At 38.9% G+C, this 13,198-nt stretch overlaps 1 protein-coding gene across 2 annotated transcripts in view; it reads left to right on the top strand.

The window, feature by feature from the left end:
* The window catches only part of PKP2 (plakophilin 2), a 94,814-nt gene that overhangs the window by 62,351 nt on the left and 19,265 nt on the right, over positions 1–13,198 (top strand). For both annotated transcript variants that reach the window (XM_060657947.3, XM_060657948.3), the window contains exons 7-8: positions 11,913–12,030; positions 12,898–13,062. In XM_060657947.3, the coding sequence (XP_060513930.2) occupies positions 11,913–12,030; positions 12,898–13,062 (283 nt within the window). The remainder of the gene's footprint in view (positions 1–11,912; positions 12,031–12,897; positions 13,063–13,198) is intronic.

Raw genomic sequence — 13,198 nt, 5'->3', positions numbered from 1 at the left:
AGCAAAAGCGATCGTCAGCATCTCTTAACTCCATAGGCAGTGACCTCATGTTGGTAACTTGAAATCAGCCACTGGAAGTATTTATACCATAGAAACTGGCAAATGCTGCAAGTCAGAGGTCTCCCAACTCCCTTGCCCCTAGAAAGTTAGTTGTTAAATAAACATTTACCAGCACACCACCAGATCTGAATTTCTGTTAATTACCATCAAAATGTGGATAGGGTACAAGCATATTTTTTTTCTATACACATCCCTTTTCAAAGAAGAAACAATTCCTTTGTTTTCTTGGAAGGTATTCCAAAGCTTCAGCATTTCTTTTTTTTTTTTTTTTTTTGAATGGAGAAAATTTTTTTCAAATTATTTTTATTTATTTAGAGTGAGAAGTGTAACAGTTAAAATATTTGATAATTCATTGCAATCAGTAGGATACACTCTGCCAGGAATTTCAGATTCCAAAAGACTTATGTGACAATCATAGAATTATAAATTTACCAAAAAGCATTAGCTGCCTTCTTTGATTTAACACCTCTCCTACAAGCACACTCATTGTGATGAGCCCCTGCTTTCCAATTAATATGGGTAACTTCTTAGCATTTGATGTGACATGGCTGTCAAATCTATATGTTCCACCTCCCTAATTCACACACTTTTGGAAAACCTTTGGATGTGACAAATAAAACCAATGGTTATTATCAGGGGAGGTTTGAAATTTCTACCAAAGATTTACCACTGTTCTCTGTTCCTCCATATTATTCTCCTGGCTTCTATCTTCCCCTCCTTCCTTCCTTTCATTTCTTTCCCCCTCTTTCCTCGGTCTTTGTTCTCTTAAAGGAGAAGGGGTGGAAATAACTTAGGGGTCAGAAATTAGAATGCCTCCAGACTTCAGATTGGACTTCTTGTGGACAGGAGTAAGACCATGTGGAATGGCAGAAACTGTCAGACTAGAGAATGGCGGGAAAAATGCTTATTCCAAGAGCAGTGAGATTCAAACTTCTGGAAGACACTTCAGGCCAAACACAAACATGTCTAGGCAGCCTCTGCTAGTAGTCTCCTTCTTCATTCTTGAAGAAATTAAGCGGACAGTGATTCTCCCACAAGTACAGAACCAGTTATCAGAAATTTGAGAAAGGAAACTAGTCCAGCTTTCTTGGTATTTTACCACTTAGTCTATCTTTCCTCTTACCCAACATTGTATTTATTCCTTGAATGCCTGCTATATTCAAAGCACTCTTTAAATTTCTGAAATTTCAAAGGGAGATGAGATCTATCTTTGCCCTGGAGGAACTCCAGGTTTAGTAGGAGAGACAGGCACCTGAAGAGAAAAGTCACAGTCCATTTGATAAGAAGTGTAAAAGGTATGAAAGACCAAGGCATTGAGTTGCCTGAAGGTTGGAAAAAGTTAACTGGAAAGTTACATTGAAGGAGCTTTTATTTATTTTTTATTTTTTTTAAACGTTTGTTTATTTTTGAGACAGAGAGAGACAGAGCGTGAACGGGGGAGGGTCAGAGAGAGGGAGACACAGAATCTGAAACAGGCTCCAGGCTCTGAGCTGTCAGCACAGATCCCGACGCGGGGCTTGAACTCATGGACCGCGAGATCATGACCTGAGCTGAAGTCGGCGCCTTAACCGACTGAGCCACCCAGGCGCCCCTGAAGGAGCTTTTAAAGGATGAGTAGGTGTTTGAATGTCCCTCTCCATCTTCAGCTCCTCATTCTGTTACTGGTTCGTCTCTGTCATTTTTCAATATAGTCATATTAATCTTATCACCATAATTGAAGACCACCCTAGAATTTTGCCTTTTTGTTTAGGATGATTTTTCTTATTCTTGTATTTTGTGCCCATAGATGCCAGTTAGAGAAGCAAATGGTTACCACATTTCCCTTGCAAATTACTCAAACTTCATTTTCTCCACATCATAGTATAGCAAATGTGTTTTGATGAATGTATAATATAATTATATAAACTAAAATCTATAACTGTCTTAAAAGAAACTTCCATTGTCACTTATTACTGTAAATCTAACCGGGGTGGATTTGAGTGGTCAGAGAAAGCAAACTACCTTAAAAAGAAAAGCTGTACTTATCAGTCTTGTGTCCTAATTAGCCACAGGGTTGAGAGTAATGTCATGGGGTTGGAGGGGGTGCTGTACTGAATATCAGTACACCTACTCTCTGGAAAAAGAATGTCTCTGTAAAATTTTAATATATTCAAATATATCTATCTTGTTGAGTATTAAAAAATATGGTGTTACTGAATTTCATTTTACACATATCTAGATATCAAACTTCAGAACTTTTTTGAATCTGCATTTCCTTAATTATATATTTTCATTCTATTTATTTGTGCTCATTCATCCCTTATTCTGAATATTCATGACAGAAAAGGATTTATTTGGTCTAGCTGTGTGCATAATGCTAGATGATTATTTAAATAATTAAGATTACTTAAACTAGGGTCTAGTTTCCCTGATTATCAAATAAGTTTTTTTGTGTGTGAGAATATAAATCCAAAGCAAGTCAGAACTACTTTTTAAAATTGTAATTTAAATGTAGTTCTTTATTTCTGGAAAATAATTTAATATAAAGCTAGAAGATAGTGTAAACAATACCAAAACTTGATAGAAGTATTCACATAATTCAACCTACAGAGTGGTTTTTCCAGAAATATAAAGACAATTGAATCATCAACTTCAAACACATGTATTTGGTTAATTATTTAAATTCTTCACATTTGATATGTAAACATAAGCAACATTGAAGTCTGTTGATAGAGAGGAAAGTTTTTTCTGTGCCCTTCAAGATTCTTCTGGCTGGTCTAACAAATTGACTTGAGACAGACTAGCAGGAGAAAGTCAAACAAAAGCTTAATAAAATGTATATCTCCTATATACATGGGAGAAACCCAAGAAAACTGAGTAACTCCCCAAAATGGCTAAAGCCATCACCTTAAATATCATCTTCAGTCAGAGACAAAGAAGACGTTGGGGGTGGGAGTCAGGGAAGTTACCAGGCAAACCACAGTAAACAAGAATAAGGCTGTTAGGCAGTTTTAAGTTCATGCTTTCTCCATTGATAATTTTTTAGAGATTTAGAGTCTTCCCCCACTTGCCAATATAGCTAGGAGACACCTTCACAAATGGAGATTTCCCTTACAAATGTAAATGTCTCTTACAAAAGTGTAACTTCCACTTGGTTTGCAGACCTTCTCCTGTGTTTGCTGCTTCTTAAAAATAACCAGCTTAAAATAATATGTCAAAGAGGCATTCCTTGGGGTGACAACATTTACTCCTGTACACCATATGTAATGGAATTGGCAATATTTACAGCAATGTTATACTATCAGTTATAATTGCATTTTATATGTGGTACATTTCAGATATTGTGGGGGTCAAGGATAGACCACCCTAAGAGGGCCCACCTTGACATGAAGATTATTTTGAGCTGAAGGCAATCAAGATCCTGTGGGCTCTAGAGAAAATTTTGCCCCTTTGTTAACTACATAGAATACCCTAAATTAGGGGTCTTTCCAAAATAAGCGTTATTAGCAGAGATAAATTTTATCTGACCCATCTGTATGGCAGGACAAACATCTAATTACCAAACATCTGCTCTTACTGCCCTGTAAATTATATTCCTCTGAAGTCCCAGACCCCTACCCACTTCTTCTTAGTTCAGAATGACTCATATACTTCATTTTGCCTCATATACTTCAGGCAAAATTCTTTGGAATTTCCATGACTGTGTAGATTCTCTGTAAATACGCTATTTGATTTTCTCCTCTAAATATGTGTCATGTCAATTTGATTTTTAGTCCAGCTGGAAGGATCAGAATTTTTGGGGGACAGGAATTCTTGGTCACCAATAACATAGAAACAAATGTGTAGTTTAACGGATTAAATTATTTTGTAAATATCTCTTCACATAAATTTAAAAGGTGTAAGTTGTATTTAAATGGATATATAAGAGCTTCCTGGATAGCTCAGTCAATTGAGCATCTGACTCTTGATTTTGGCTCAGGTTGTGATCTCACAGTTCGTGGGTTCAAGCCCTGCATCAGGCTTTGTGCTGACAGCATGGAGCCTATTTGGAATTCTTTCTCCCTCTCCCTCTGCCCCGCCTCCACTCACACACTCTCTCTCTCAAAAGTAAACGTTTAAAAAATAAATGGGTATATAAAATCTGGATTTTAAAAAATGTTTTATAAGCTAAATCTTGGAGATTTCAGATCATCAGTTTGAAATCTCTCATCAGTGGGGCGCCTGGGTGGCTCAGTCAGTTAAGCGTCCGACTTCGGCTCAGGTCATGATCTCACAGTTCATAGGTTCGAGCCCTGCATCAGGCTCTGTGCTGACAGCTCAGAGCCTGGAGCCCGCTTCGGATTCTGTGTCTCCCTCTCTCTCTGTTCCTCCCCCACTCATGCTCTGTCTCTCTCCTTCAAAAATAAATAAAAACATTTAAAAAAAATTGAAATCTCTCATCAGTAAGATAGTAAAGCAAACAAATCAAACATCAAACCAAGCAAATACAGCCATGTTTTCATCCCTCTCTGATCTCCCTCAGCCCAATGCTCTTAAGAGTATATGTCACATTAGAATTGTCAAACAGCACAATGACAATCCTTGAAAAGGTCTCAGTTCTTCAGACTCAATTTTCTCCTGTTCTATCCATGCCCTTAGCAGATAGGCCCAGATTAAAAATTGTACTTCTCAATAATTATATGACATTTCTCTTTGTCAGAGAAACTCTTATCATAGTCAGAATTACTATTAAAAATTTTGTGATTCATCATTATTTAAGAAAAAAATGAGCAGGTTGATGTATTTGGATAAAGCAGCTGATGACTTTGTTGCTATCCTGTGGTTAAAGTCTATGGCTGTCTTGGAGGTACAGACTATCTGAGCATCATATGATTTTCGCTAGGACTTAAGCAACTTTATCAATCTTAGTCTGGTACCCAGATGTCTCCCTTAGGTGTCAAGAGTGTCTACCCAAGTTCCAGTGGCTTCTGGGCATATTTTAAAAATGAGTTTGCTCTTGATAATTGATTTGAAATGTAATTTGGCATTTTATCTTGAACAGCCAGCTAAATCCAAAAGAAATGACTATTAACCTGCCAACCAGATTATTACTGGTTGCATTGACTATTCAGAATACTTTTGGAGGACCTGAAAAATACAGGAAAGCAAAACTAAAGGATTTTTGAGGACAGATTTTCTCCTCCTCTACCTTCTGGTTTCTTGATGTATAATAGATGCTGACATATCTTTGTTCGGTTAATGTTCCTTGTCCTGGAAGGAACAAGATATGTAGGTGGGAGAGCTTTGTTCTACTTCCCAATGATCCTTCTGTTTGCAGACCAAACAGTTGACTTTGGCTGATGTTTGCAGATACCTTCAGGAACTGATGTTGACTTCAGGGTAACAGACAAGCCCTTCTCTTGGCAAAGAGTTTTTGTCCCTCTGCCAGCTCAAATGAGGCTCCCCTTTTGTTCTGTGCAATAACAGACTGCCTCTGCTGCTTTCTCTGGGTTAATCACAGACAAGGCCCAACTGTTTGATATATATCAGCTGAGAGATAAACAAAAGCCCAGACCTAAATCTCAAATAACAAGAGGAAGAAGGACGCCTCCTTATCCACCAATCTCTTATCAAGTGCCTGTTGGGTCTTAGAATGGACTCTGACCAAGCACTTAGGGGACTGAGGCCTTACTGCACAATTTCTGATACATAACATTAGAAATCCCACAATTGTTGGTGAATGTGAAGATGTAGCCATAGTATTTTTTAAACCATTGAGGTGATCACTATTTCAGTATGCTTGGTTATACCTTGAAGACTGGTCCCATAGGCAGTAGGTCTTGCATGTGATACACATGTAAACTGTGTGTTAGTAGAAAACCACACCTATAATCAGTAGACATTGCCCCATTTAAAAAAAAATGGGGGGGGGGGGCCTGGGTGACATAGTTAAGTGCCTGTCTTTGGCTCAGGTCATGATCTCACGGTCCGTGAGTTGGAGCCTGCTTCAGATTCTGTGTCTCCTTTCTCTGCCCTCTCCCTGCCCCTAAAGTAAGTAAATATTTTTAAAATATTTTTAAAAAATCTCTGCCTCTTAGAATTACTTGTTGGTGAAGTATCTTAAAAAGATTCACTTTGGGGCATCTGGGTGGCTCAGTCGTTAAGAGGCTGACTTGGGTTCAGGCCATGATCTCTTGGTTTGTGAGTTCAAGCCCCGCATCAGGTTCTGCACTGCAGAGCCTGCTTGGGATTTTCTTTTTCTCCTTCTCTCTCTACCCCTCCCCTACTTGTGTGCACACATGTGCAGACACGCACTCGCGCTCTCGCTCTCTCTAATAAATTAAAAAAAAAAAAAAAGATTGACTTTAACCATATCATTATCTGTCGTTCTCCTATCTGGTAAACAATTATAGCCTTTCACTTTTTTTTTTTTTTAATTTTAATTTCAGTATAGTTAACATACCGTGTTCATTTCCCCTAGCTAGTTGGCCATGCACCACACAGTGAGCTTTGAACATTCTGTGTTGTAACAAACTTTCTTTCAGTGCTGGCAGACTGGTTGTAACAGCATGCCTGCCTACAAGCAGCCACACACAGATAATTGTTGATGGAAGGGCCAATAAAAATCCTACTAGAAGCAGATAATTCTGATTTTCAACAGGAGTCACAGGTCAGGATTCCAAATGAGATTTTAGCATGCTGTGATTTGGGGGAATTTTATGAAAATTACAGATCATAATATTTATATAATGCCTACTCTATCTGTCACACACACTAAATTGCAGTTATTTTTATCATTTGACTTTGTCCATTCTTTGGTTCACCGTATGAATTGAAGGTTTAGTCACCCTGTCATTAATCTTAACAAGGATATACCATTCTTCTTTTAATTCTAGCGAGGTCCAGGGTGTTTGGTTTTCTTTTCTTCTTTTCATTGTGACACTCAGGAATGTGGGAGATAAGTGGTCGCAGACAGAGTCACGAATCGCTGATTCGCTTTTGGATAAAACGCCCGAATCCTCCTAAATATGTGAGGTTTTGTTCAGAGATGTACAGAGGGTTCAGATTCTATTTTTTCCCCACCTATTACAGGTCACATTACCAGAAACACTCTTTTTAATACCTTGCGTATTAAGGTATTACCTTTTTTTTTTTTTTAAACGTTTATTTATTTTTGAGACAGAGAGAGAGCATGAATGGGGGAGGGTCAGAGAAAGAGGAAGACACAGAATCCGAAGCAGGCTGCAGGCTCCGAGCTGTCAGCACAGAGCCCGACGCGGGGCTCAAACTCACAGACCACAAGATCATGACCTGAGCCGAAGTCAGACGCTTAACCGACTGAGCCACCCAGACGCCCCAATACCTTCTTGTGTATAAAGATCACAAGCAACCGATGAAACTGGTGTCCTCCCAGTCTGACTCAGTGAAGGTGAAGAGCTCCAAAACAGCCCTGCCTTGGTCACTGTGTTTATATTCCCTGCCTTGGTGCAATGAGTTTATATTCCTTCTTCTGAGGCCCTGGCCACCTGCCTCCAACCCCCACTCCAAGGACCTGGTTTTTATTTTTTTTTATTTATTTTTCTTTTAAAATTTTTTAACATTTATTTGTCTTTGTGAGACAGAGACACAGCGTGAGTGGGGGAGGGGCAGAGAGAGAGGAGACACAGAATCCAAAGCAGGCTCCAGGCTCTGAGCTGACAGCACAGAGCCTGATGTGGGGCTGGAACTCACAAACCATGAGATCATGACCTGAGCCGAAGTCAGACGCTTAACCGACGGAGCCACTCAGGTGCCCCTAAGGACCTGGTTTTTAAATTTCAGTGTACCAACAGCATGAGGTTTCAGCTTCCTGGAAGTTGCCCACATACTTACTAAGACTTTGGCTAGATTATACCAGAGGAAGTAAATGCATCATTTAATTGAGTTAACACCATAGACACTAAATTAAGCATTTCTAATATATTCATTGGTAACTCTGATAATCAATTTTTAATGAGTCATGTGTTTGCTCATTCTCTTACTTTTCAGTAGGATTTTTGTTTTGACATACTGATGCTTGATATTGTTCCATTTATAACTTTGGGATTTTTTTCATATTAAACTTCCATTGGGCTACATGTAAGGAAATATTTCTTAGGATTCAGGAGATACATTTTAAAAGCTTCCATTCTGCCTAAGATCATCACGGTTTAATTCTCTGATTCCCACAAGCTTAAATACTAGCTATTGAAAGAACTATTTTAGTACTTTAAAATAGATATATCATTTTAGTAATTACTGCTTCTTTTCAGAGTGGTGCAATAGCAAATTCCTTTCTGACTAGTGACTTCTATTCATGGATATAGCGCTATAAAATAATCCACCCTTATCGTTCATATTTCTGGGTGGTTAAGTAAGGTAGGAACTATTTTTGATATGCAGGAGCAAATGACTGAAGCAGTGGGGTTCCATGCACTTTCTGTCAACAAAGGTATCAACTGCCAGAAAATCCTGATAAGTCCCATTTCAAGCAAGCAGAGTCTGGATAATACCAAACTGCAAGACAGCAGTTCATGCGTGTGAACTGGCAGTCCTGCCAATTTGAATTACCATTCTCACCCACAATAAACACTTTGAAGTTGAACGAAGTTAAGCCATCCATCTGCAAGGTATATAGTGGCTTCAGCTAGTGAGAAATCTTTTGATTTGTCAAAGCAATTTTAGACTACTGCCATTTCTCCAAGCCAGAGGTTGCAAAGGTCAAAGGGAAGCTTTCAAACACGTGATAGCATTGTCTCAGAGTTGGGGGACATATGGTGTTTGCTAACCAAATGGCAGAGTGAATAAATGTTAGACGAGGCGTGCTCTATTCTGGAAAATAAAGAACAGCTCTCCTATCCTGACGTTACCACTACTGTGCTATCATCAAGAAAAGTAACTTAAACTCTGTGGACCTCAGTTTCTCCAGGTATAAGATGAGATGACTGGAAAAGATGCTTTTTCAGTTTCTGTCAAGCTTCTTCAAAGAGTGGATACAGGATCTTGGTTCAAATGATCATTTCTTGGGAAAAACCTACAGTAAAAATGGTTTGATTTACAGTTTATGAACCCATGAGTTTTCTTTTTTCAATGGTACAGTAAAAAGTAAATAAAGAGAATAAAGAGGTGAATCTGTAATTAGAATAATCAAATGAAAACCAGAGTCACAGAAGGGATTTTGTTAAAGTTAAAAATTCATTGTAGAATAGACACTTCTCTAAAGAAGATATCCAGCTGGCCAGCAGGCACATGAAAAGATGCTCAACATTGCTCCTCATCAGGGAAATACAAATCAAAACCACACTCAGATATCACCTCATGCCAGTCAGAGTGGCCAAAATGAACAAATCAGGAGACTATAGATGCTGGAGAGGATGTGGAGAAACGGGAACCCTCTTGCACTGTTGGTGGGAATGCAAATTGGTGCAGCCGCTCTGGAAAACAGTGTGAAGGTTCCTCAGAAAATTAAAAATAGACCTACCCTATGACCCAGCAATAGCACTGCTAGGAATTTACCCAAGGGATACAGGAGTACTGATGCATAGGGGCACTTGTACCCCAATGTTTATAGCAGCACTCTCAACAATAGCCAAATTATGGAAAGAGCCTAAATGTCCATCAACTGATGAATGGATAAAGAAATTGTGGTTTATATACACAATGGAGTACTACGTGGCGATGAGAAAGAATGAAATATGGCCCTTGGTAGCAACGTGGATGGAACTGGAGAGTGTGATGCTAAGTGAAATAAGCCATACAGAGAAAGATACCATATGTTTTCACTCTTATGTGGATCCTGAGAAACTTAACAGAAACCCATGGGGGACGGGAAGGGGAAAAAAAAAAAAAAGAGGTTAGAGTGGGAGAGAGCCAAAGCATAAGAGACTCTTAAAAACTGAGAACAAACTGAGGGTTGATGGGGGGTGGGAGGGAGGGGAGGATTGGTGTTGAGCATTGAAGAGGGCATCTTTTGGGATGAGCACTGGGTGTTGTATGGAAACTGACAATAAATTCCATATAAAAAAAAAATTCATTGTATTGATCCAGCAACCATTCTCTCCTCGACTGTTAGGTTGAATCATGAACTTGCATTTTTGTGGGTTAAAAGCAGTCTTGTATCATTGATTTCATCCTATAGATGTGGTCTTCGCGGGAGCAGGATACAATGCTGTGTGTGCTTTCTTGTTCCCACTAGTTCTTAACACAATGCTGGGCACATTTGTTCTTTGTATGTATTGAAAGCAGTATTTGGGGGCAGAAAGGCTTTTGAAATCACTTGGTGCAATATGTTATTTTATTTTTTAAGTTTATTATTTTTTTATTTAAAAAGAAATTTTTTTTTTTTTTTGTTACATTTTATTTATTTTTGAGAGAGACAGAGACAGAGCACAAGTCGGGGAGAGGCAGAGAGAGAGGGAAGCACAGAATCCGAAGCAGGCTCCAGGCTCTGAGCTGTCAGCACAGAGCCCGACATGGGGCTCGAACTCACAAACTGTTGGATCATGACCTGAGCCAAAGTCGGACACTTAACCGACTGAGCCACCCAGGCGCCCCTAAGTTTATTTATTTTGAGGGGAGGGGCAGAGAGAGCGGGAGACAGAATCCCAAGTAGGCTTTGCACTGCCAGCACAGAGCCCGATGCAGGAATCAGCAAAGCCATGAGATCATAACCTGAACCAAAACCAAGAGCCAGTTGCTCAACCAACTGAAAGCCATGCAGGCACCCCATAACCTATTATTTTAAAGATGAAGAATAACTCAAAAGTTCTCAGAATTGTAATTCTTTTGATGTTCAGAATGACAGCGACATTGTAAATAAAAACTTTTGAATATCCTTTGAATGTTCTACCTGCCAGTAAAAAGAACGAGTCTGATAAATTTTATAGGACTAGTTCTTAGCAATTAAAGTTAGCCAAAGGGTGATTCTCAAAATTCAAAGAATGTGAAGATGCTGCTCTTGTGCCATTTTTGTTGACAGAAGTGTTAACACTGTGGGGAATTCAACTTTTTTAATTGCTATGCTAAGAAGAAAACCTTAACCCAGAGGAACATAGTAATAATAATACTAGAGTATAAACGTGATCTGAATTTGAAATATGATCTCCAAATAAATTACTTTGCTGTATTTGATACGTTTCAGTTCTCTATAAGGAAGCAATCTCCACTTGTAGATGTAGTTACTGTTTATAGAAAGATGTCATGACCTAGCAAAATTAGAAATAGACTAAGTACAAAGATATTTATAGGTCATGCTCTTGACTTAGGTCTTAACTGTGGAACTTTACACTTTTGTCACATCTGTCTGCCATTTTAGCTATTAAATCATCACATTTTAGAACATCTGAGTTGATATTTGTCAGTAATTGTTTACACTGAAATCTACAAAACCCCAAAATAATATAGTCCAACATCATGTCTTTATAAATGTGGAAATTGAGGCCCAGAGAATTTAAGTAACTTTAAGTTACTTAGAGTTAAGACACGGAACAGGTTGGGACTTGGACATCTACTATACTGTGTCTGATGTACCATTTGTTCTTTTACTTGCAAAATGTTTGCCTCATATCTATCCTCTCAGAGATGGATTGCAGATTAAGTAAATGATGCTATGACCTTGGTGCTTAGAGTGAAGTAGACAGAAAGCTTTTATTGACGTGACAACATGTTATATGAATATAGTTAGAAGTTGTGTCCAGATTTAAAAACCATTGAGAAATTGATAATTAATTGACCCCAGGAAGTGTCTGCCACACTTCTACATATTTGTCAGTTTTCCAGACACGTGGAAGAAGCATCAATCAAATAAAGCTTTGAAATAAGGGCCTATTAGATACACAGCTTAAGTCTTATGGTTGGTTGTTTGTTTTTCCTGGTAGAAACATGAGCTCAGCAGGCCCTGATGGGAGGAAAGTGATGAGAAGGTGTGATGGACTGATCGACTCGCTGGTTCATTATGTTAGAGGAACTATTGCAGATTACCAGCCAGATGACAAGGTGATTCACGCATTAAATATCTTGCATTTGATTTACCTACTTTGTCTTACTAAGACTCTTCAGAGTATTCTGGAAGTAGCTATTTGGCATTAACTCATTTGCTAAGCTTAAGATATCCCATCCATGCTTAGAAATATTAAAATCTGCCTAACCCCATTTTTCCGTCTACTTTCCAGACCCAAATTTACAATTAGCCATTTAACAACTCTGTGTAGATATTTGAATGGAGGCCTGTGCTACATGTGCAGCAATGAACTTAAATTCATCTCTTCTCTTACTCCCAAACTTGCTCCTTCTCTGAATAATCCTTCTTAACAATTATCACCATCCACCAAATGAAAGCAGAAATCTGAGTAATCTCCGACTACCTTCCTTCCTCACATCCCGTATCCACCAGGCAGCAAACCATGTGCACTCCACCTCAGAAACGCCCTCCAGTTTGTCCATTCCTCCCTCATACTGCTGCTGTTGCCCTGGTTTGTGCATCTTTCATACTGATCACTGCAGTAGCCCCTAACCGGTCCTGTAAACAATAGCTTCAGTTTTCCAGCTCCATGTGACTACTAAATTATGTATCTTAAAATATAGAATCGTTCTGAACACACCCTTAAAAGTGAACTAGAAAGGCTCTCTGGGGTTGTAAGAAATTCAGCCTGTATGTCCTAATATTGTGCTCATGACCGTTCGTGATCTAGCCATACTCATTCCACTCCCCGCACCCAGGGAACCCCACAGTCCAAGCACACCCTACAGCATCCAGTAAACTGTGTAAGATCTAAAACCTAGTAAGTCCTGTGATAGGTGATAGCATACATGCAAAGGGGCATCTATGTCTATATGGTCAATATGCACATCCTCTTTTCTCAGGCCACGGAGAACTGTGTGTGCATTCTTCATAACCTCTCCTACCAGCTGGAGACAGAGCTCCCAGACAGATATTCCCAGAGTATCTATATTCAAAATCGGACTATCCAGGCCGACAACAACAAAAGTATTGGGTGTTTTGGCAGTCGAAGCAGGAAAATAAAAGAGGTATGTTGGAAAGACTTTGAAAGCCAAAGTGTGTATGTGTGTATTTCTGAGTACTTAGTGTATCTCAGGCACTATTTTAATTTGTTCTAATCCTTACATCCACCTTACGAGGTGTGCATTGTTGGTATCCTCATTT

The sequence above is a fragment of the Panthera onca genome, chromosome B4 (assembly GCF_046562875.1).
Source record: "Panthera onca isolate mPanOnc1 chromosome B4, mPanOnc1 haplotype 2, whole genome shotgun sequence".
Classification (NCBI taxonomy): Eukaryota; Metazoa; Chordata; class Mammalia; order Carnivora; family Felidae; genus Panthera; species Panthera onca.
This window is presented reverse-complemented; position numbering and strand designations above follow the sequence as displayed.